This window comes from Aulonocara stuartgranti (genome assembly GCF_965226115.1).
Source record: "Aulonocara stuartgranti genome assembly, chromosome: 17".
In the NCBI taxonomy this organism is placed as follows: domain Eukaryota; kingdom Metazoa; phylum Chordata; class Actinopteri; order Cichliformes; family Cichlidae; genus Aulonocara; species Aulonocara stuartgranti.
Genome location: NC_138953.1, coordinates 15,795,447 through 15,821,119, shown reverse-complemented (window position 1 = coordinate 15,821,119; position 25,673 = coordinate 15,795,447). Strand labels below are relative to the sequence as shown.

The 25,673-nt window shown below is 39.5% G+C and overlaps 1 protein-coding gene across 1 annotated transcript; it reads right to left on the bottom strand.

Moving 5' to 3' along the window:
• Nucleotides 1-2,529: 2,529 nt before the first annotated feature.
• On the bottom strand, nt 2,530-25,350 carry kifap3a (kinesin-associated protein 3a). The gene is given in 17 exon segments (XM_082512059.1): nt 2,530-2,785; nt 3,590-3,675; nt 5,320-5,337; nt 5,339-5,347; nt 8,613-8,713; nt 12,232-12,366; nt 13,858-14,037; nt 18,611-18,744; nt 19,571-19,670; nt 19,954-19,997; nt 21,902-21,975; nt 22,087-22,125; nt 22,279-22,337; nt 22,461-22,567; nt 22,569-22,604; nt 22,706-22,837; nt 25,074-25,350. Coding segments are annotated over 17 exon segments (1,545 nt in total). The 5' UTR covers nt 25,118-25,350; the 3' UTR covers nt 2,530-2,538.
• Between the last annotated feature and the right edge of the window lie 323 nt (nt 25,351-25,673).

The following is a 25,673-nucleotide window of genomic DNA, read 5'->3' as shown; positions in this document are numbered from 1 at the left end:
GCTAACCACCGTGCTGCCTATCACGGTTTACAGTGACTTAAAATTGCGGGTATTGAAGGAAACTTCTTCTGGACGGATGGTGAAAGAAGGAGATGTGAAAAGAAGTGGATCTGATTACTTAACACCTTGGTTCCTGGAGGTCTGAATATTAGATGGGGCTAAGACACCATATGGAGTCTCGCTCATAGAAATTACAAATAATTGGCGATGATAAAATAGATCTAAATTGGGTATTACTCGCATTGTGAATCCTATAGGAGTCTTAAAACCCCCTTTGGAATTTGATTTGGCACACACATCCAATCTAAAATCCAAATCACGTCCGATTCTAGCCCCAACCCGGGAAATTGGCCCTAACCACAACCATCCATCACACCTTGCCACCCACAGAAATACCCCCCCAATCCTATCCCCAACCCTGAGGATTGCCCCTAACCACAACCATTCAACACCCCGAACCACCCAAACAGGAGCCCCCAGGCCCTAACCTTCATCAGGTTTGGTAAGGACCTTAAAACACCGAACCAGAGGCCCTACCCTATTTAAAAAACCTTTACTAACCCCCCGCTAAGATTAAAACATTTTACAATTCTGGAAAACCTTTCTCATAAATACAAAACACTTCGTATAATTTTAAAATCATTATATTCAACAAAAGGCTGAAAACCTAAGGGATTGGACACTGACCCAATACAGAGGATGAGTGACACAGGACATCACTAGACAGGTAGTTAGCACACGATGGTCTGCTGTTTTGATCACAAACAGTCATTTTATTTTGTAGTGACTTACTGTTGAATGTCAAAAAAAGAAAAAAATATAGGTCCAATAGTTAGTGTCATGTTACAGCTGTGTGCAGGCAGGAAAAGAACCCAAATGCAGACTCAACTGAGGCGGGAGTGAAAGTCAAAAAGCAACTTTATTGCTGAACAGAAAAACCATACAAAACCTAAACTGTGCAAAATCTAAGAAAACACACACACAGGACTCAATACTGATACAGAACCAAAACCTAAGAACTAACAAGACATCAAGAAATCAAAGATTAATAATATAAAACGGAACACACTGGGTCACCGACACAGGACCGTTACAGTTAGTGGTTCTCCATCATTTCTAACCACTTACTGTTGTGCAAGCAGAATTTTTCCATCTGGATCTTTGCAGAGGGCCCCAATCCTCATCATGCTTCTGAGGACAGAAAAAGATGAGATAGGAGGGGTAAGAAAGAAGATTATGCAACCACCCAAATCCCTGGACTATTACAGTGTTACTCAGACCTCCCCTCCCCTCCTTCACCCTCCACCTTGCACTAGTCCTGACATGTTTTGTCACCAAGAGGGTGACACAACATCATGACACAGAATTTGATTGAGCACTTAAAGGTCCTTCAGCATTTCTTACATGGCTAATTTCATATAAATAAGCTGACAGCAGGGCTAAGGAAGCACATAACAGGTTTTGGGAGCTTTTGAACATATTCCTAAGGAAATACACCCAGGCTAAGAATATCATTGTGAATTGGGCCTGTGTCCCACTTGGAGCATCTATAAAGTTTCACATGAAACCATCACTATGTTAATGTGTATTTGTACATGAGCAGAGCTGCAATGATCAAAGGCAAGCATTTCAGGACTGCGCAGTTATGGCGTGTGCTGCCAAAAGGATCCCACATTGCCAAGCAATAATGATGTGTGTTTGTGTCCACAGTTCTGCTTTCTCTCTCACCTCTGCTGTCCAGCTGCTGACACACTCCAGAGCCCCAATGGCTACCTTTCATGTGGTTCACAACTTAATAGGTCTCACTGATAATTTCAATGAAACACTTCCTTTGCCCTGTTGCACTGCCTGTCTCTAATCTACAGCTAATTATGTTGATCTGAGGTCTGGTAGTGATCACACACTGACTGGGAGCTGACCACACGTGTCAGTCACAAGAAATTCATCAGTTAGTTAATCACTGATGTGAAATTTGAGAGAAGCTCTGACTTAAAGAGAGGATCAACAGAGAAAATCACTTTTGAATAGAAATCATAAATGTTCTTATATAGTGCTTTTCTACTCTGAGCACTCAGAGCATCTGTTGTAGGAATGCTCCACAGAGTGCAGAAATGCTAGCGCATAGATTGAAGTTCAGTGAATTGGTTCTGGAATTTGAATTTAGATTAATTATTACATTTTTGTTGTAGAACAATAAAACATTTCTTTTGTAATTTGGGCTCTGATTCAATTTAATAAATACAACGAAAATACAGAATTCTGTAATATACATCACATTATAACAGTTCTTACTTGGAAGATTCAATTAATTCAAACCTTTAGTCTTCTGATCTTAGCAGTATAAGATCTTTTTGACACTGAAATGATCGACAGATCCACAGAACCCTTTTTATTTTTATGTAATTTGTTGGTTTTATTATTGTATTATATTTATTGTTTTGTCCGAAACTGCTCAGCACAGTTTCAAAGAAACCCATGTCATTTCTCAGAGATCCATAGCAGGAATCATATTTTTGTGCATGCCTCTGTCATGATAAATTACAAACATTCAGATTTGAGTATTAATGTTAGATAGAAAGCACTTCCGTAGAAATAAAGTGCTTCTATGAATGTGTGCTTCAACAGTGTCACAGTACTGTGTCTCTCAGACCAGCAAAAAGATATTGCAGAGATATTGGCGGGTCCATCATGCTGAGACAGATTCCTGATCATCTTCATCACCCATACATCCTTCAGCTTTAACGCCCGCTTCATCGGGATCTTCAGGCCATACTTCAGATGGAGACTTTAGCTGAGAAAATTAATCGTTGAGGAGATTTTTCTTGACCGAACCCGCCATCAGTACTCCTACCGTTACTGGCGGGCCCGCCCTTTTGCTTGCGATGGGCAGGTGGCAACAACATGTCCTTTGCAACTGCAGTGTGGGCACTCACCAGCGGAGATTTGCCGTTGCCGTTCCGCAGCAGAGAGATGAGAGCCGCCTAGCTGCATGCCCCGTGCCCGGGAGAAGCTGGATTCAGGCGCGACTCCCGCTCCTAATTGCCCCAGTACCTCATGGGAGTTTCTATTAGTTTCGTTGCGACCGGCGGGCCAGCAGCCGCTCATCCACCTTGATGCATAAAGACATTAGTTCATTGAATGAAGTTGGCAGGTCATGCATAATTAGTTCATCCTTTAAATCCTCACGAATGTTATTCAGAAGCACGCTTCTCAGCGCTTCCTGACCCCAGCCCGTTCCTTCAGCCAAAATTCAAAAGTCAATTGCATAATCAGACATGCTCCGCTTACCTTGTTTGAAGTTTAATAGGCGGAGTGCAGCCGTTTTTGCACCGGAACCTTTGGTAAACACATTCTTAAATTTAGACAGAAAGTCTGTATAGGAAATCCCAGGGTCAGAGTTCAACACATTTCAGTGCACGATCCCTCCGCAGTTGTACAAAAATGTCATTTTCACTCCGTCATTATTATGACAACGTCGCTGCTCTCGAAAGATCAACGACCACTGAGCTAGAAAACTGACACATTTGTCTGACTCACCCGAGAATGGCTCTGGAGTGGGCAGGGGTCCCTCCGGAGATGGTGTGGCTACCGAGGTGGGCTAGCCGCCGGGGACGCCTGAGGGGCTGCGTTCCCTGGCTGTGCGTTGCTTTCCAGAGGTGTTATGTGGGCGACAGCCTGTGTTAACGGAGCAATCTCATTCCTCTGTTGCATAAGCATTTGTTTGTGGCGAGCTAGGCAGCCAGCGCCTGAGCCACGGGATCCTGACCTGACCTCCATGATGGCTGGATCGTTTTGTCACAGAGTTTGAAATGGACTCAGGCGCAGACCAGAAATCCTTGGCAAAGAAGACAGTGCGTTTATTTACAGTGAAACACCAGGTGACGATATATACACAGAGCTCCTCTCCTCAGCAGTTTCTTTACACACACACGCTCCCTCAGCTTTACGGGGAACAGGTCCAGGGCTGTCTCTCTCACTCACACACACACACACACACACACACACACACACACACACACACACGAAGAATAACACAGGTCCGCCATCATAAATAGTGCTTCAATCTAGGGCTGGGTATCGTCACTGATTTCTAGAATCGATTCAATTCCGATTCACAAGGTCCCAAATCGATTCGATCCTCGATTCGATTCGATTCGATTCGAATTGGGGAGATTTTGCCACAGACAGTCAGAAATATTATAGTTCTGATCACTTATCAGTACATATCGGTATTTTTATATCTATAAAAAGAAAGCTGACACTTGTGAGACTTTATCAAAGGTGTGAGCATCACAGCAGATTCCTTTGTGTCAAAGTAACTGAGGATAAAACACAGAAAAACATGAAGGTGGTTTTCCTGGTCTGGGTTTTTATAGAAGATGACCTTAAAAATACTGTGCAGTCAAAAGCGAAGTGAAGCAAAGTTACAGAGGTTCGATTAGAGACACAGCTAAGGATTTTGCAATTTTGCATAATTTTAAAAAGTTTACATTTGTTCAGTATTGAACAGCAGAAATTAGGCTTTCTTGTCGGAAGTAAGTAAAAAAACAAAAAACAGCAGCCGACACCGTAGACTGGTTATTAATAAGTAAGTGAATAATGCAAAAAACAGAGATTTTTAGATGGGAAACTATTCCTGAGAGAGAGAGAGCTCTACATGAAGTGTGATTTTATCGTGGTAGAAGCAAAACAGCAAAAGTAAGAGGAAATTCGTGACAATGTTTATGTGAAGCGAAATGTGAAGCGTAGTTTGGATCGTCTTTGGCTGCTGGTTCAGTCAATATTGTTTGGAGAGAGATAAAACCTGCAGCTTCAGAATCTAGCGCAAAAAGGTAAACACAAAGCGCCCGCCGACGCTTCAAAATCAGTGAAGCTGTCGGCTTTCAGCCCCGACGGTGTGTCGTCTCACCGATTCTGATGCGTCGGCAGGTTTGTGTTTAGCTCTTTGTGCAGAATCCGTGTACCTGCTCTCATTTACTGTTTTAGCTGTTTGGCGGTTGTAGAAATTTTGTGAGGTTTAAATAAAATAAATTTATATTTTAAAAACGATTCAGGATTTTAATGAATCTATATCACGTTATTCAAGCTAGAATCAATTCTAATCGATAAATCGATCATCAAAACCCACCCCTACTTCATTTCGCTGGGATCAGCTGCAGGTGTGACGGTGAGCACAGGTGCTTGGGCCAGGGGCGGGAGCCTGTAATGAGCACCGCTCATTACGAAAGAGAGAGGTCAAAGAACAAACAAAACGTGTTGCCTACCACAGAGTCAGCCAGCGAGGCACGGGGACCATGACACAATGTCCATCATCTCTACCTCACAGTCATACACCATTCTTCATCAGCTGTCAAACACATGATCCAACCAAATCAGTCAAGCAGTTCGATTAGAAGTATAAATCAAACAAAATGAATCCAGAATGCATCATGTCTGAATTGTACTGTACACTGATCAGACATAACATTATGACCACCTGCCAAATATTGTGTTAGCCTAAAGAGCCCTCACCCATTGAGACATGGAGTCCACTAGAGAGACCCCTGAATATGTGCTTTGGTATCTGGCACCAAGATTTTAGCAACAGATCCTTTAAACCCTGTGAAGTCAGGCTTCCATGGATCAGACTTGTTTGTCTAGCACATCCCACAGATGATCGATCGTATTGAGATCTGTGAAATTTGGAGGCCAAGTCAAATTCATTGTTGTGCTCATCAAAGTATTCCTGAATCATTTTTGCTTTATGGCAGGGCACATTATCCTGCTGATAGAGTCCACAGTCATCAGGGAACACCGCTTCCATGAAATGGTGTGCACATAGTCAGCAAATGTTTAGACGGTGATATCTGTGGTGCCCATTGTTGATGCTTTTGAGGGTGGACAGGGGTCAGCACGAACACCCTGACTAGTCTGCGACTACGCAGTTTCAATACGTAACAATTCATTCAGCCTTCGTTTCCACATGCATCAGTGTGTCTTGGCTGCCAGTTCAACACTGTTCCTTCTTTGGACCACTTTTGATAGATACTGACCAGTGCAGACTGGGAACATCCCACAAGAACTGCAGATTTGGAGATGCTCTGTCCTGCCCTGGTGATATGCTCCGCTCTGTGTGCTTGTGTGATATAAAGCAACTAGATGTAGAAAAAAGTGCTTGTATGGATGTCTGTATAAAAGGATTAGTGAATACAGCACGGTGGCACGGTGGTTAGCACTGTTGCCTTACAGCAAGAAGGTCCTGAGTTCAATTCCACCATCAGTCTAGGGTCTTTCTGTTTGCATGTTCTGGATGGATGAATAAAACATGTTGTATAATGCACTTTAGGTGCTCAAGGACAGTAAAAGAAAATGATATATAGGAGCCAGGCTTCTTGCATAATTCTAACCCTTGCTAGATGAAAACTCCATACACTTTTATATATTTAAATTCTTTTCATATTCAGATTTGTAGACATTGAGTGTGAGAGTGAAAAGGGGTGAGGACAAAATAGAGTGACAAGAAAATAATTTAAAAAGAAAGAAATTTGCAAATGCAAATTCTAGCTCTTACTCTCCGACTCGTTGGACTACTTGCTGTGTCAATTCCCAGCTTTCATTATCAACATTTAATGTCTCTTCCAGCTGATGACTATAAAAATAAAGGCAATAAATGTCCCAAAATAATTTTAAAAAGAAAGAGAGAAGAAGCGTCATTTCCTAAGCTACCCTCCTTCTGCTAACTAGTCTGTCTGTAAGTCTCTCCTGCACTGATTTAACATTAAACAGGAAAGGCTCTGAGCTGAGGGGTGGCAGTGGGCAGGGAGCAGATTCCTAACGCCTCACGGGGAAGTGAGGCGTTAGGAATCAGAGAGAGAGGGAGAGAAAGACTAGGGCGGGCCAGGGTTAGGTATCACATACCAGGGGCCCCAGACTCCAAATCAGCCCTGTCTAGACTCTCTGGCACCTGCATCTGCTTATTTACCACAGAGAGCCACCGGAGGCTTTGTCAGGGCCACAGCACCATGCCACAATCTGACCAACACAACTACCTCCATTCCCTCCTCCATCTCTGTAAGCACCTCTCCTTTACTTCTGGCTTCCCTGCTCTGTAAAGCTCGCATTGTACCAAATGGTGACCCCATTAAAACAGAAGACGGGGAAAAGGGCAGGTCAGTGAGCATGCTAAGAAAGTGATCAAATAGAGGGGTCTTATAAATCCAAGAAAGGTGAGAGGATAAAAAGGTGGAAAATAGGGCAAAACAGTTGGTCAGGGATCCATTTTTTACAAATGGAAGAACACGTATTCCCTGTATTGAATTGAAATTGTGTTTTGTGTGGGAAGATAAACAAGGAGGATTAAGTAGAAAGACAAAACTGGAAGTGAATCTTTGGGAATAATACAAGGACTCTAATGTTCTCAAGTCACTTTTGTTTTCATTGTGCTGATCAAAAAAGCTTCATAATAGTTTCACGAGCAGTATCCAGAAAGAACTTCACCAATTTAGAGATATCATCATTTTGCCACATATGCCAGTTTCCAGTTTGGAAACATAGGGCTAAAAATATTAAAATGCCAAAGTGCCCAAAACTGTAGTTCCCTAAGCCTCTAAAGCCTAACCTGTCGCTGGGATCAGACAGGTGCTTTTCAATGATATCAGGGTCATTACGGTAATCCAGGTACGGTGTCACAGCATGTCCACAAAGACGAAGGTTGGCTGACAGAAGGATAGCGAGTGAGTGTGATGCAAAAAAACAGACATTTTATTGTTCATAGATGTCTTGAACCAGCCAGTTATGGTAGTTTGATCTAAAACCACCTTTCATGTAAACCAAAGTAGCTCCTTGAAGTTTTCTGAAAGAATGCATCAAACAGCATTAAATCTTAAAATGTTCAAGCTTTTAGCCATGAAAATATTTTTACAGACTGGTTAAACAAAAACAAACGCTTTTGGTCTCTATGGATACTCTTCATGACATTTGTGGATTTTTATAACTCATACATTGGATGTGTTTTTTAGCCATCTCCTGAGCCTAATTTAATTCCCTGAACTCAACTCTCCACTGTGCCTGTGCCTTTGGAGAACTTTTGTTGAAATTTAAGGGCAAGGTTGAAGTTCACATCCTGGTCACACTGCAAACTGGTACTCCTTCTACCATGGGAGAACCCTGATGTTAACATTAGCTGCTAACACAGACATGATGGCAGTGATGAAAGGAATGACTGACCCGGTCAGCTCAATCTTAGCAAACCCAAATGATGTTAAAATAAAAGTTGAAAGAAATTTGTTTGAGGTTTCACCTTAATTTTCATCAGCAGCTGTATTTCGGTGTTTATGTCCCCTTTTAGTAATGGAACTTAAAAACGCTAATATGGAAAAAGATACAGAAAAATGTGAAATCGTGCCAGGTTGCTTTCAGGACTCACTGGAAAAAGAAATGAAGGAGGAAACAAAACAATGTGCACACACTCTGACAGAAGAATGAGCAGCAATCCTCTGGTGGGTTTTGGTTCCAGATGTGGTGTGTCTCTCACTTTCGCTCTGTTTCTCATGCATTAATTCCTGTATGTCATTAGTTGCTGATGCTAATGTGTGTTTCTTGCTCTACTGGCAGTGTACATTAGCCAGTCTTACCTGCGGTATGCAGTCTGTGTCGGCAAACATGGACCTAAATTTGTGGTCCATGCTGATGTTATACAGAATGGACATGCTGAGCTGTCTCTGGCCCTCATCAGCTGCAACATAAACACAAGAGAAGGAGGTAAGTCAATGGAGGAGGGGGAGGGAAGTTAATGGATGAATGACTGGTTGTGCTGTAATGTTCCACAGGATGCCAATGACCACATCTAGGAGGGCTGTGTGTTTTTCTAAAAATATTAATGGGATGAAAGGCCTCTTTAATTGAAGGTCAATTGACATTCAGTGCAGAATCAGCAACAGTCAACTGCAATTTCTCAGTTTGTTGCGTCTCTTAAGCAGTTAGTAGACAAAAACATCATGAAGGCAAGATTGTCATGCTCTAAAGGCACAGCTCACCAAACATCACCAAGGCTGTAGCTGTCGCTCAGGAGGTAGAGCAGGTCATCTACTTACTGGAAGTTTGGTGCTCAGAGGCCTGGCTGCTGCAGTCTGCATGCCAAATATCCTTGGGCAAGATATTAACCCAAAGTTGTTCTCAGATGCATCTATCGGAAGGTGGGAAAAAAAATGGCCCCTTACCTGCGCAGACTCATTCGCAGAGAATTTACATTTTAAAGCATCAACTTTGCATGCGCCACCATGAGCACAGTTCAAAGAAGTATAACAGGAATGACTGCTCAGCCACTGGTCCCCTGCTGTCCCTGTCCACATCCACAGTGGGGTATAATCTAGGCTTAGGCTGTCAGTGAGCCCAGGAACTTTATGAGTTTGACCTGTGACCACAGCTGGGGGCCTGAAGGAGGAACCAGCTACAGAGAATTAATGAAGCTGAAACCAGAGTTTCACCTTGGGAGTTTTCATTAAGGGAAGTGTTAAGAGAGAGGCTTCTCACTGGAGGACAGCCACTGAGAGACACCCTGTAATGTCCACCAGCCTCCAAAGCCCCACCCTGTTCCAATTAAAACTGATCTCAGCTGTGTTCAGTCACTGGCTGTTTAGGAAGCCTTATCTCAGAAAAATTAGATCCAGATGTACTCAGTGAACCTCTGGAATCACAGAAGGGAGTGAATGCTAAGGAGAGGGAGCTTCTAGCTTTAATTGGGAAAACAGGAGGAAGCATCAATTTTACTGCCTTTAATAAGTTAAAGCCACGCTGCTCGCTGCTTTGGCCCTTCCCGTGTGCCCACCAATTGACCGGAACATGTGCTGCTCATTAGTGAGCCTTTACCTTAACCAGCACCTTGAAGTGCACAACTACCAACTGCACACACAGAGAGGCAATAAGCTTGTCCAGGCCAAGAAAATTCCCTACTTTTCTAGAATGAACATAGAGTCGAGGATTCTTTATGAGCGAAAAGAAAGACCCCATTAAATGTTCAAAACACAAGTAGGGTTAGGGCAGCAGAGAAGGAAAAAAAGGTAAAGGGGAGCTGTTAAGAATTAACTAGACTATGTTCAAGGGCAGTTAGTGGGAGAGCTAAACTTCAATTACACCCCAGGCTAATTTAAAACTGCCTAGCCTTTGTAAAATTACACCCACAAACATTAAGAAATGTCTGTGGGCTGCACCTCTCCATTGTTATTGAATTTTCTGGATAAATAAGCATGAAGGGTTGGGTATTTGAAGACATCACATACCACATAACGAGATGTTATAAAAATGCTTCACAAAGATCCCTGCCCCCACTTAAATCCTCTAATTTGTCTTGTAATGACAATCAACATGCTGCACTGTAGCTTATGATTTGAAGCGCTAGCAGTGGTAGAAATTTATTTATCAGTATTAAATACATTTCAGTAAGTGTGTTCGTGTACTTTTTCCCTCTGCCATTTCTCATTATTACACATACCTTAATTTATGCACAGTGGTTTGATTGCTTCGCATGTGCGGATTGGATTGGTTCTTACCGACATTTGGTGAGAATTTCATGTCAAAAGGGCCTTTAGGAAAATATTTACTTTAAAAATTAGTCACGTGTTCAATACTTATTTTACCTCCTATCATTTTCCAAATGACCTCATAAGATATATTTATAGATTTGACTTTTATTCCAAATCTCAGTATAATTTAGATTTGTGGAAAAGCTGTCTTCAACATATTTTCAATAAATTTTTGGTGAATGCAATTACTCTAACTGTGCTGTTTACAACATGTGAGTAAAGCTTTACAAACATTCTAACCACTTGCACTGTAGATCTTCACATTTTGGGTTGTGTGTTTGTGAAGAGCCCAAATTCTGACAATATCTAGCTCTTTTTCCAGTGGAGTCTGTATGCATTTATGATGAGTTATGTAACTAATTTAGGGGTGGGGGCATGCGTGCACAGTTAATAGTACGTAATAACATGTAGCAGTGAACAATCACGCCTGCTCATAGTACTAATGCACTAATGTAACTAATTTACAGTGGAGTCTGTATGGCTTTATGATGAGTCATGTAACTAATTTACTTACTTTCAGTTTCATGTGATAGAGTCATTTTAAATAAGCATTTTAAATAAAGTAGTTGAAAATATAACAATAACATGCTTTGTGACTTCTTGGAAATTAAGGCAATAACTTAAATTCAGTTTTATTTACTTACTATTTATTTATTTGTTTTGGTTTTGTCTTAAATTCAGAGAAAACTTATTTTTGGTTTATAAATTTGTTTTTGCCACAAGGTCCTGAGGTCCCAAGTCTTTTCTGCACTCCCGACCCCACTGATCCACTTTAATAGATGAAAAATGTAATTTACTGCACATTAAACTGTGAATTATTTTTTTTTACCAATGTTTATGCGTGAGCTGCAAAGCAGAGATGAAGAGAAATGATGTGTTCAAGCTTGATTGTCTGATGAAACAGGAAAGAGGTGATGATGTCAAGTAGAGTCTCCCTCTTCACTTTCATCTTATCAGTCAGGGTCAGGACCTCAGGTCTGGCCTGAACAGAGATCCAAAAGGCATGAAGGGAGAGGAGACCATTGCTGTGTTGTCTGTCCTTAGAGATAATTGCATTTAGTGTGTCAGCTGAAAACTGGACAGTTGGCAGAGGGAGCAGATGATTAATGGTCTCCTGGTTCACACACAGGGCACAGAACACACACACCTAGTGTCAAGACTATAAGCAGGCGTGATTGTTCACTGTTACATGTTATTACTTGTGCATGCATGCCCCCACCCCTCCACAAAGCTCTACCTAAATCTCCAAAGACATAAATATCCGTCTCTCAACCCTGATTGTATAAAACAAAATCATCTGACCAGAATCTGGCATGTTATTCGAACAAATACACTCTATTAATTATGTACTGTTACCTGAGCCTCTCCTGAGAGGTTTCAAAAGCCCCAACAGAGATGACGATGTCACACAACTCTGCAAAGACACATCCTGTGCAGCTTTGCAAAATGGTCCCAAGGGGAACTTCAAGGGATGGGCATAAAAGCTATATACATATGCCTTAATGATTGCAAATTAATAGCAGAGATCAATGCGTCTTTCTGATGTCCCGTGTCTTTCTGTTTTAGAAAACACCTTAAATGCTGGTTCCGACACATGAACCCACAATTAAACAAATCTACAGGAACAAACAAAGGGAAACATAAACACTTAATCTTTACTGGGACTGATTACCAAGCAGAGAGGAAAGTTTGGGAATGAATCCAGCCTGGTTGTGGAGAGAAGTGTCAAAAGACAGGCTGAACAGGAGGCGCAGGGTGGCGTCCAGGAGCTCCTTGTAGTCACTGGGAACTAAACGGGCCAGCTTCTCTACTGGTCACTTTGTATAGCACAGTATAAAGCACCTTGAAATGAGTTGTTGTGAACTGAAGTCAGATTGACACAGATATAGCACAGGGTTCAACTTCATCTACACTCTATGATTGTGACTATCAGCACAGCAGTGCCACTCAGTCTAGTTCTGCGTTCTAAAGTGTCTGTTTCCATCTCCTGTGATTTGCTGAAAGCCAGAAACCAGGGTGATACAATCTGCTACCAGTTAAAACACACTCATTGCTTCTGTGTGCAAAACTAGCTCCAGTCACTCCATCCCAAACCAGACACTGAGCTGCATTATCAACTGCAGCCTGTGTCACCTACCACTGACATTTCCACTGGTGACATAGGCAGAATAAAAATGTATTAGGCAGTACTGAACTCTTATCAGATTCAGTTTGCTGAGTAAATATAACCTGATGGGATCATCACTTTTTGATTCATTAAACACCCATGCCCTTAAATACTTCAATGAGTCAAAGTGTTGAAACCAACATTTCCATGCTGGACACAAGCTTGTGTGGGTATGAAAGTTTTTCTAATGTGAATTAAAGGTGTAATCAATGGTAAACAAGGAGATAAAGCAAGTTTCTGACAGGGTCTGGGCTTGATAAAGACCCACAAACTTGAACTAGACTGGAACCACATGGGACTGGATTAGGGACAGTTGAAAAGCCAGGGTTCTGTTTGAGCACTATGGCCCACCAAAGTGGACTCTGAATAATGTTTTTAAAATGAAAATCTAATCTAAGCATGGTTTTAACTGGCACTGCAGAAGGTTACAGACATTTGTGAAAATATTATCCTTTACATTTTTGTATACAGTAAAATAAATCCTCAGTCCTTTATGAGTAATTTATGTAATGTAACAAAACAATGCATTTAAACAAACCATTGATTAGACGAGGTGAAGATAAAGGTAGAAAATAGAATTTAAAAATCTAGTTTCAAACAGTTAGTCCAAGCTTTTCTAACAATGGTCATTTTGTTAAGATTTTACCTATTTTGGTAAGACTCTGTGCTCCACGGTGTCTGTAGGTTATACAGACTGTATGAAAAAGACAATATTATAATATTAATATTGTTTTACTTAATTAGAAGAATGTGAGCAAGAAGTCTGTATTAATTAGGCTGGTTTAACATTCAACATTTTTGCTGACTTGGGACACTGTCCCACAATCTTCCCTCAAATTATTAAACCCAGAGCAAACCAGATTCTGCAAGGCTAACTTCAGGTCCTTCCATAATATTTTTGTTGGATTAAGGTCATGACTTTGACTTGGCTACTAGAAAACATCTTTATTCTTCTTTAATCATCCTATAAATACTTGCGTTGTACTGAAGGTAGCTGTTGTGCTGCATGAGATTCAGTATAGATGCCCTGATATTTTCCTTCTGAATTTTGAAATACTATACAAATATTCTGAATGCAGTTTTACAATGTTTAATAATACTTTCTCTTATAATCTAAGATCTTTTGTTTACCATTGTCAATCTTGCTCCCCAGGAAGATAGAGTGCTTCTTGAGGATGGTGATAACAACCAGCAGTAGCTCATTATCTTCACGGTCCACAATCTTCAAAAGCATGTGAACAGTGTTTTTGTTCCTCATCTTCAGCTCTGTGTGTGTGTCTTCACCCAGGTTGAGCAGCAGAAACAGAGCAACTGCAGGGTCAAAGATAACAGTGCAGGTAACAGTTATTTTAGCTGTGGTTCTTGTACCTTGCTTTTAAAGACTTTTTAGAACTGCTGTTTAGAGATAAATAAACCTTTACTTAATTATAAAAAGACACAAATACAAAAACACACTAAACTAGCAAAAAAATATGACTTATACAAGTGTACCTTAAAAACAGAATACTGTAAAAAAGTTAAATTCCCACCCGGATCCAGTAAGGGTCCTGCTAGACCCCCATGCTAAAACCAAGCCCTGGAATGGCACAGCTACGTCTGCAGCCTGTCCGTACTCTGTATGATTGTGTATGTGACAAATAAAGGTTAGTTGTTGTTGTTCTTTATTTGCAGCTGAATTTAAAAACGGTAAACTTTAATAAACTATTTTCATTACATGTGAATTGTTTTCAAGACCTTTTTGGTTAAATTTGATGATTAAAGCTTATAGCTCATATAATTCAGAAATCTAATATGAAAAAATAATAGAATATTACATCTCAAGTACGTAAATTAATATTTTAAAAGTATAATATGTGTCTTGGTCTGGTTCAGTACACTCAATCACAAACATGGGCAAAACTGATGACTTAATATTTGTCCAGATGATGATGATGATGATGGACAGCCTCCACAAGAAGGGTAATGAAGGTCACATCTGAAAAAACTGAATATCAAAGGATATGAATGGAAAAAAGTGATGGTAATTCTTTTTAGAGAACCGGCTCTTTTGGCTCGGCTCACTAAAAAGAGCCGACTCATTCGGCTCCCAACCAGCTCTTAGGGCGGTTTTGTTGCTTTAATTAATTTATTATCAACAACAATATAAAATTATGCAGAAAAGAAATTACTAATGTAAAAAAACCCTGTGTTTTATTATTTATATATGTTTATATATAAATATATACGGTGGCCCCTAGAGACAAAGCACGTATAAACTCCAAAACACGTTGCTAGCGTTAACTGAACTTCCAAAGCAGAGCTACTTAGATCACTTAAATTACACAATTGAAAGCATGTGTGTATTGTTTGTGTATTTATACACAAGCACTCATATATATTCAAATAATTTAAACAAATGTTCATTTACCTGTTACTACCATACACCAAATCCGGTCTTTGGTACTTGCTGGCTTGTGTAGCCACTAGGTAACAAAAGCTCAACACTGTGCCCAGCATCCTGGAGCACTTCTGTTGTCTTTTGTATGTGTTTGGAGTTTTTACATGTTTTGGAGTTTGTACGTGCTTTGTCTCTAGGGGCCTCCGTAAATATACTTTTATTTATTCACTCCACATAAAATGTAATAATTAATTCATATAATACAAAAACCAACTATTCACATTTCAACTTTTAACTATTTAAATTTTCAGCTTTTTCCTTTTAAACAAATTTAAAGTGAAACCACAAAACACTGCAAACCACAACACAATAAAATATAAATTAAAATATGCAAAACAAAGAAGATGTACATTCTCTGTCATATAGGCCTGGGAGGATTTTTTGGGAGAGTGTTTTCCTACTTGGAATTGCATACATAGGATTCACTGCATGAATAATCTTTCTAAATCCTTTACCATCTGTAACTGAAAATAGTTGTGGATGATTACTATACCTTTCTAATGTGATGATGTTGTGTCTTGTTGTTGCCCCTGGCTCTCTTTCTCTCTCTCTCTCCCTCCAACTCTGTTCCTGTGCTACTGCAAGTGTAACTACTGCTCCTCCTCCCTCTGCTCAGTGCAAGCACAAGGCTCACGTGCGGAGTGAAGTGAAAAAAAGTGCGAGAGAGAGGGTGAGAGAAAGAAAAAAAAACAAACAAACACGTCTTCTGTCGTTCACTTCAAAGAGCCCGCTCTAAGAGCCGTTTCATTCGCGACCAGCACATCACTAATGGAAAGTTGACAAGAAGGGAAACGTGTGATAGCAAAAGATTTATAAGCAATGGAGATGAAACCAGCCTTAAAGAATTATTAAATAAGAACTTGTGACAGCTGCTACAACTCTCACACAATCATAGCTGGAACACAGGTGGTGGTAGTTGATCCACTGTGCTTTCTCAAGTTCTTGATGGCAATACCAGGTAGTATGAGCTTGGTGGCATGATGATAGAGTGGGTAGCACTGTCCCCTCACAGCAAGAAGGTTCCTAGTTCAAAACCTGGCTGGAGGCTTGTGTGTGGAGTCTGTATGTTCTCCATGTGTCTCTCCAAGTACATCAGCTTCTTTCCACAATACGAAAACAGGATTAAGTGCATAGAATAAAACACTGTATGAATGGGTGGTTAAACTGTTGATTGTAGACTTAAGTTGTTTAAGCAGTCAGTAAGACTCACAATGTGCTATATAAATGCCAGTCCATTTTCATTTATAAAAGAACAGCAGAAAGTATTTATCTGTTACCTAGTTGACAGAAAGTGTAAAACCCCAAAATATACATGAGCTGAAGGCTGCTTTCAAAGCAATCTGGGCTTCAATAACAACTCAGCACTGGCACACGTGGATCACCTCCAAGTTATGCCACGCTGACAGAGTAATTCTTGGCAAAGGAGCATAAATGAGCATAAAAGATGATATTTTTCAGAATTTGGACATTTATATCTTCTAAAATCTTTTTTTAAATTGAGCTCATGAAATATTCAAATAATACTACTTCCGCCAGTGGAAACCCAAACAAAACACGCATTTAGAGGCTCTAATACCTGCGTCTTAATCTCGCTGTCCATGTCACCTCTACTTGCGGCCTACATAATGACATGACTAAATATTTTTAAAAATTATTTTTCCAAAAATTAGTTAATATGAAGGCAATAGGCAGTGTTACAGGTTTAGCCCTAAAGAATGGTGACTCATGGGCAGTATAGCCCAGTTGTAAGTAAGCTATTGAGACTTGACTGTACACTGTGTTCGTGTTTTCCTCTGAAACAATAAGTTCCGTTGGAGCAGCCTTTCAACGCCTCTCTCTGTCTTTGACGAGCAAAGTTGACCCAGACAACAAAGTAAAGCTAGTTTTCAGCTACGAGCCCGACACGCAACCCGACGTATTAGCCAGAGGTCCCTTTGCTACGGTTCGGAGCCGCGGACCTGTACGAGATCGCTGCAAAAAGTGCAGCCTTACCTAATGTCCGCCCTACTGTTACTCATTTTATATTAAGATTTAAAAATCTAGTTGGTATTGGTATGGCGACTATCCTTCAGTAATAGTAATAAATCACACAGCAATAGTACATTCATGTAGTTGGAAAAAGCTTGATAGTATATTAAGTAATCCAAAGTATTCAGAATACGTTACTCTCATTGAGTAATGTAACGGAATACGTTACAAAATACATTTTAGGGCATTTATTCTGTAATCTGTAGTGGAATACATTTTAAAAGTAACCTTCCCAACACTGGTTACTGGCTCTAAGAATACTGCTGATATCTTTCTTTTGTTTTGTAGCAGTCCTCAAGCAGATTAACTGCATATGCTTCTTAAGTGTAACCAGTGATTAGGTTCATTATTGGTTAATCTTGCATTTAATTTCATGTAAAAACAGTGAAGACAAGCAACCCCAGGTATTTTTTTGTCTGATCAGCAGTATAGCACCCAAAGTATCCACCTCACTATCCATGACCAAGAAAAAGAGCACATCTTTCCTTGTGAAAAGCTGAACTTTTCATTTAGTTTCAAAAACATCATATAGAACTATGGATTCATTCATACAGATGATTCATATTAAAAGTAAAATCACAGACAAAAAATTAAGAAAGAAGGCAAAATAGACCCACAAAGGACATAAAATCCTGTTACTGAAACTAGTTTTACAGCACGGTAAGCATAATTAGGAACAACAAATAAAACCAAAGATCTATTGCATAGAGGAAAATTAAAGTGAAGAACACTCTACCTTGGAGAAACCTGGTTACAGCAGGATGATTATGTTAGTTTAAATCTACACCCAGACTCATACTAATTGCCAGAGTCCTCAAAGCACAGGCCGAGGAGGGAATCTTCCACTCCAGCTTATTAATCAACCAAAGACCGAAACAGAGTATTATTTAATTTGAAAGCCTGACGCTTAGCCTGAAAACCTCAGAAAACTGTTTTATTTTTTATTTGTTATCCATCATCTACCTGAGCCTTACTCAGAGTTTCTACCCTATTTCTATCGATCTGACTTTTTATCTGACTTCAGTGCTCAACTCAGATAAAATAATTATTCTGGCCACTTTTTAACTCACAAAAGTGCTGCAGTTATGGCCAAATGATGCAGTTTAAGTTATCATTTAATGTCTGTGAAATTAAATAAACTTAGCTGATTTAATTTTCTGGAGCAACAACGGGTCAAAGAACCAAAACAGCAGGAATCACACCTAATTTATCAACAATTATAGCTGCATACGGAGAACAAGCCACAGGACAGCTGAACTAATCACCCACTAAAATTAAGTCTACATAGACTTCTTGTGTTCTTCCTCTACTTTCTTTAGATTTTTGTCCTCAGAGAGTGCTTCATGTAGCAATAGTCAAGGAACTCAAATAAATACAAACCACAAAAAACACATAATCAAGTGTTTTTGACTCTTTATAAAGGGATATAAGCCTCCTTCTTCTGCAGCTCATCTTGCCAAAGGTCATACTTCTTCAGCTCATATTCAATGATATTCACACACAGGGACCCAATCTTGAAATGTGTGATCATTCCATGGAACTGAAGTAAAAGACTGCTATTTATCCAAAAGTGAATTTTCAAAACTATTTTTTTTTCTTTTAATCAAATTTGGGATTCCAGCTGTCATTGAAATTACCCAATCGGTCACCCCTGAAATATTTTACAAAGCAAACTGACAAAGTCAAAACACATCCAGTCAAACAGTATGTCCTTGTCTGACGCATAATCAGCCCAACCTGAGCCATTTCACAAGCCAATTAGTGTAACATGGACAGGGAGACAAGCCAAGAATGACGATCAGTTTTCAGACATACATCTTGAAGCCTAAATTCGCCCTGACAGACGTTTATGTGTTGTTTTAGTGAGGGCTTATTTTATCGTTTCAAAACACACAGCTAAAGAGTAAAACTTTGCTGCCAAAGATGGGTGATTAATGTGAGAGAGACAGAGAGAGAGCAGATAAACATGAACATGACCCTGGAACAGGACAACTGAAATATAATAATATAAATAATCTAACAATATATTAACAAGATGCATATGGCTGGTATGTTCGGATGTCCAGATACCTTTGGCCTAACTATGGTGTTGAGGTGGGGTCTTGGGTCAGCTCCAAATGGGGGAGGTGGAGCTGGATGGCTCAGGGCCATCAACAGGTGAGGTGACTGGCACATCTCTTGTACATGAGCTAATCCCTCTGTTGCTTCCCATTTCAGCAGCATGCTGGAGCAGTATGCAGTTAAGGAGCAAACCACATCACTGTTCTCCCTGCCTCTATTGTAGATACACCAAGCTTATTCTAGAGTGACTTGAATGCCATCTCCGATTCTAAGCCCTGCTATGTTACTACTCTTGAAACAATATACTAGATTTTTTACCTGGAGAAACAGAAGAAGACAGAGATGATGGTTGTTGCCAAGTCTATACTCCACTTCCAGTCTTCTCTTAGGACTCTGGCCAAGGCTCTAAGGACAGTTTCTGGGAACACACGGGTAAACAAGAGTCATTATAGATATGTGTAATGCATATGCAGGAGACAAAATAAAGGAATGAGGAAGGAAAAGAAAGGAAAAGCAGAGTTTTTGAAAGTGCAACTGGAGGTTAATTTAAAAGAGTGTTGGGTAATGTGATCATGCTGACTGCTACTGGGGATTGTGACCTGTGGGTGCTTCACATCCAACATATGTCTCCGTGTTCATCTCTTCTTTCCACCCTGACCCCAGAGTCTCGGTTCACATAAATACTTGGCTCTTATCAGTACTGGACTGCCTGATGTGGCGTGGCAGATGGAGTGAGCAGACAATGCTTTATGACAGAAACAAATGAAGTTGTGCCATCTCACAAAGGATGGAGGCAATGATGGATACATGCTGTTACAGGGAAAAAAGGGCTTTTGGTCACGAAAGGGAGACGAGCAGGAGCTGAGCTCTGTTTTCTTCCCAAGTCAAAGAGTAGCAGAGTGAAGGAGCTATAACACTGAGATCTTAGTGAGTTCTAGCAATTTTGATCTAAATACAGTCATTAAGTAAAGGTTTGCAGTAATTCATGGTTCGTCTTCTAAAAGTCATGTGAGCTTAATTCCAATTTTGAGCATAAAGACTTTTTATAGATCTGAGTAAGGTCAAGTCAGAGAATGATCCAGGAAGAATATCTTTGAACAAACACTTAATAATCTGATCTCAGTATATGACCACCTCATTCAGACTGCGGCTTTTTAAATTATTATTATTATTTTTAAATTTTATTTATTTGAACAACTCTCCTATCTATGTACAAATACAGTTTCTTCAGAGAAATAGAATACAGAGTCACAGACTTAAGGCACAAATATAGGATCTATAGAGGGAAAAAAGAAAAAACAATATGTAAAAAAATATAATAATAATTAGAAAAATAAATAGTAGTGCGTTACACCCAACACTGCACAAAACTATCTGTTTTTCCAAAAAAACACAAAAACTTTTCAGTAGTACTGCATAAAATCCTGTTTACTCTTTCCCTCCCAGGCTTCTAGACTTCTAATTGGCCAACATTTCTACACGGCTTGGATTTGGTTCTTCACAACGTTTGACTGTGTTTTGGCCGTTTACATGTGGACGGAGAGATTTTTCAAAACTGCACGTGTGGACAAGATTTAAAAAAAAAAAACAAAAATGGAAAATCTCTGTTTTCAAAAATACCTGTGTACGTGTGGACGTAGCCTATAACGTATCTACCTTCCTTACCCTTTATTTCTTTGCGAGATTCAAACTTAAGGGAATTAGTTATCAGAATTGCAACCCCTCTTTTCCTAGAATTTGTATGAGAGCTGTAGAAGGTTTTTTTGAACCTAAATTTCCTTAATTTTTTGTGTTCTATTTTTGATAAATGAGTTTCTTGTAAGAAAATTATCTGTGTCTTCTCCTTTTTGAGTTTAGTCATAATCTCGGCTCTTTTAACTGGGTTACCAGTGCCATCAACATTAAGGACATACACTTTATTTCTTCATGTGTAGTATGCATTATCCTTTTGTGATTTACTGGCTGTCTTTTGAGACCCCCAAAGGCACCCCATTGAACCCTTGTTTAAATAAAACATTTTCATTAACAAACTGCAACTTAGTTTAACTATGTACAAATAAGAGGACTTCAATAAAGATGTACCAGCCACCTTCCCCACCTGTTGTTCCTCTTTTTGTTTTTTGGGGGTATGTCTCTCGTATTGAAAAGCCCCCCCTCCAGTAATGAGATATGACTCACGAAAGATTGTCACACTCATACTAGTGCTTGTTATTATGTACAGTCCATCCCTAGCCAACTTTGTGTTCCATATAGTCCTACCAGACACACCTTAGATCCATCTTGTTGTCATATGTCTCCATATTTGCCTCTCATTCATTGTTATCCCATATGGAAAAGATATATGTAAATCTTATAAAGTTTCTATCTGTCTTGTGTGAAACTTGTATGAAAAGCATACAAGAGTGAAAACAGATATAAGATCCCTTGAAAAATTATATAAATGAAACGTATGTTTTGGATACTTACTAAAACAATATATGAAAGTAATGAGACAGTGGCCACTTTCATGAGTAAATCATATAAGCCTTATATGATTAACTATATGAAGTAGGTCACATCTTATGCAAGTCTTTTATAAGTTTTCACTATTTCTTTTCCATATGGGATCCCTATGCTGAAATTCTTGAATTCTCTCTTGAGCTCACCTGCTAGCCAGGACTGGACCGGTTTCCATGTCGCTGCCTGGTTGACAGACGTCCCTCAGTGCTCTTTTTCTCTCCCTGCTGATATAATTAGTGTTTTCCTAAGGTCACTTGATATAATTAAAAGTAATCAGAAGAGCACAAAACAAGTTAAACAAGTCTTTTCCTCAATGTCCTCATAAAGCAGCTCACATATTCATCAATTCTGATGATGCCCGCTTTGTTATCCACCTGTAAGAAAATAAACACCAGTCGTCAAAGAGAATACAGTACCATATTGAAGAATAGTATATAAACATATATACTGTTTTACATATGATCCAACACTGCACTCCATTATTAACTAAAACAAGATTTTGATGGAGCCTTAAAATCAGTCCCTACTTCTAATCCAGCATAAGGAGGAAAGTCTTGAAGTGATATCTGTTTCTTCTCCTGGGTGTCTGTGAAAAGCAACATCCACAACAAAACTATTACGATAAACTAGTTCCATTATTCATAAAGAATGAGTCTTACAACAAATGCTCGCAGTCATATTAAAATAGTCCTAGAAAACTCATCTGTACCATTTGATTGCTTGCCGTTTTGCAGGTAGAAGAGCAACTGCTCCACTTCATGGAGTTTAGATGGGTGAATCAGTGGAGATTCCTCAACCACCTTCTGAGCAAGAGTGTGTGTCTGTGCTGGCATTCAGGCCTTTTAGGCAAATGCTAAAAGTGGCAAAAATGCAAAGGTAAACATTAAATTACAATGTTTTTTTTAATGTAAGGTACATAACAAAAAATCAGCTCATGTCAATAATTAGTCTCACATTTTCTGACAATCTTTTTGGACGACAACCTTGGGTTCCTCCAGCTCCCCAAGAACAGTTGCCTCCACCTTATACTGAACAACAAGAGCTGTGTCAGTCGGGTGGATATCCAGAGTACATCCCTTTAAATTCCTGTGGGTCAAGCAATTGTAAAATTTACACCAAAACCATGGTGTTGTAATCATCTGCAGAGAGCTAACTGCCAGATACTAACAGCTCTCCAGTGAGAATCACCTGTTTTGATTTCTTGGGTACATTTAAAACAATTCAGCTGTTGTTACTAAAAAAAAAAGATGCTACTGGAAATCTCAGTAAACACATCCACCATCTCATGACTACCTGACAGACTGGCTGTAGTACATGATACTGGGAAGTGATCTGTCTGGTATTGCGGGGCTGTGGTGTCTCCATTTCTAGTCACCTTGTACAACCTCAGACTTTCAATACAACTCTGGGTCATGCCACATACAGAAATACTGTCATTAGTCTCCGGTAGTTTAATTTACAGAGCATTGTGGACAATCTTTTGGAGTGGTCTGAAAGGAATCATCTGCTTTTGAATGTGAAGAAGACCAGAGAGATGGTGATCAATTTCAGAAAGGAACAGGACAGCTACACAACCCTTGTCTACCCTGAGACAGGATGTTGATGAGATGGGCATCCGCATCAACATCAGGCTGAACGGGAAGTCCAACACAGTTCAGTAAACAGGTGCAATTTCCCAAGGAAGCTGAGACCGTTTAAAGTGTGCAGCAATATCATTTTCTAACAGTCAGCTGTGGTAAGTACAGTGTATTTTGCTGTGGTCTGCTGTTTAACAGCTGGTGACACCAACAGTGAAAATACTATACATCTGTGTGGCAGAGAGGCATCTCACATATGTAAGTACTGTAACAAAAAGATTTACCAAATAAAGGACGCATAAAGTATTTAACACCTCATCTCATTTTTTGTGTGATTTGTTTAGCTGGTTAGTGTTTTTTGTCTCACGGCTATGCAATCATATGCCTTTTTGGGAGAAATCAACTGAGCGACGAAATAATGACTGATCTATATTATGAGACGCCTCTGTGGTTAAATCAAATTCAAACTTACTTCCTCTGAGATACTTTCAAAAACGTCTAACTGCTGTTATCATGTAAACTGACAAAGCAAACCAAAATATAAAATAAAATTGAAACATTAAAGCCTTAAACTTAGGAGATGTTCAATGACTCAGCGGGGTATTTTTCCACTCCATTGAAATATTTTCACAGTTTCCAGGCGCTCCCAAAAACAAATGTCTCTGCATTACTTGAAACATTCCCAGTAAGATTTCGTTTAAATCATTGTACGTATTTTTCGGACCATAAGGCACACCAGATTAGAAGATGCACTGTCGATGAACGGGTGAACATTAACTTTTATCGAGTGGTTAGCGTTTATCCTCCAGATTCACTGTTTATATTATGCTAACATAGCTGTGTTGCTAGCAATCACGTAGCACATCATTATATACCAGCTAGCCCAACATCAGTAATCCCACAAACGTCGCTGCTGTTTAGTTTTCTGTCTTCATTTATGTTGGAAGTGATAGCAGAGCTGTACGATTTAATTTTTTCAGAAATCCCTGTCAGAACATGGTATATCATGTTTAGGTGGAAAATAGCGAGCTAACTTCCTGCTAACTTCTAATTCCGTTAAATTTAATAAATTCTGTTTTCATGGATGCCTGGATGTTAAACTTAATTGTTACACCTAGTAAAGCAGCAACACTGATCATTTTATTAAAGATGAAAGAATTTAGACAGTCTTAACTGTCAGTGATGCTGCCGTGTTCGTTTGACTTTAGGACCTGAAGCGGAGTTTGGACCCTGATTACTCCGCCGCCAGGCTTGGAACAGTAGCCGTAATGCTCTGACAATCCATCAAGTGGTGTGTTACTTTTACATTTAGTAAATGCTTACTAAAGAATTTTTGACAGATTTTTGAGTGCCATGTACCACATAAAATCGGTTCGAGGTCAGTAAGCACAACCAGAATGCATACATAAGGCACACTGTAGATTTTTGAGAAAATTAAAGGATTTTAAGTGCGCCTTATAGTGCGGAAAATATGTATATAGGGCTTTGGAATTGACGGTGCAACGTATTGTGGGAATTTGGTGCCATATTTGAAGGCCATGAATCAAAACAAACTGTGTTGGAAGGAAGATTGCTACGAACCATGCTTAAAAGCAGCTCAAAAGAAAAAGGATGTTATTGAGACAAATCGTGTCCGGATGCAAAGAGATGGTACTTGCAAAAAATAGCGTGCATTGGAAATGTGGACCTGTATGAAATACGGCAGTGGAGTAGAAACCTCAAAGACCAAACCGCTATTAACTTACCCTGATATATTTTCATACCTCGTCTCTGGAGTCAGTGCATACATGGCGAGCCAATTTCGCAATTATAAATCTCTGGAGCCACACAGCCAATTCACCAATGGTTAAGTACAAGATTTGCCTATTTTTAAGCCTCCACGTTGTGAGTAAGTCATCATTCAAAAAAAGGTAAGTCAACTTGAGTACTGCGAGTAAAATGCGTTTGATCCCCCGTGAACATTCAGATTGATTAGCGCAAGCATAAATTCAGTCATGAGGGCGAAATTACAGTGAGAACATATGGAGACTCTGTTAGATGGACAACATAGTGAGTTCAGTGCATTGATGTGATATTGTCCTGAAGGATTTAGTCATTCTCGATGGTTAAAGAAATTGCAATAATTTATTCATATTTACTATATATAATCCTAATTATATATCTTGCTTCCGTGTTTGTGTCCTGTGTCACTACAATACATTTAGTTTTATACATTGATAATTGACCTGCAGAATCTCCTTATCATATTAGGTGTCCATAACTGTCACTTACAGACAAACTTTATGCTTTCTCCATCTTGAAAGTGATTACATTGATGTATTACATACTTTAGGTTTATTTTTTAC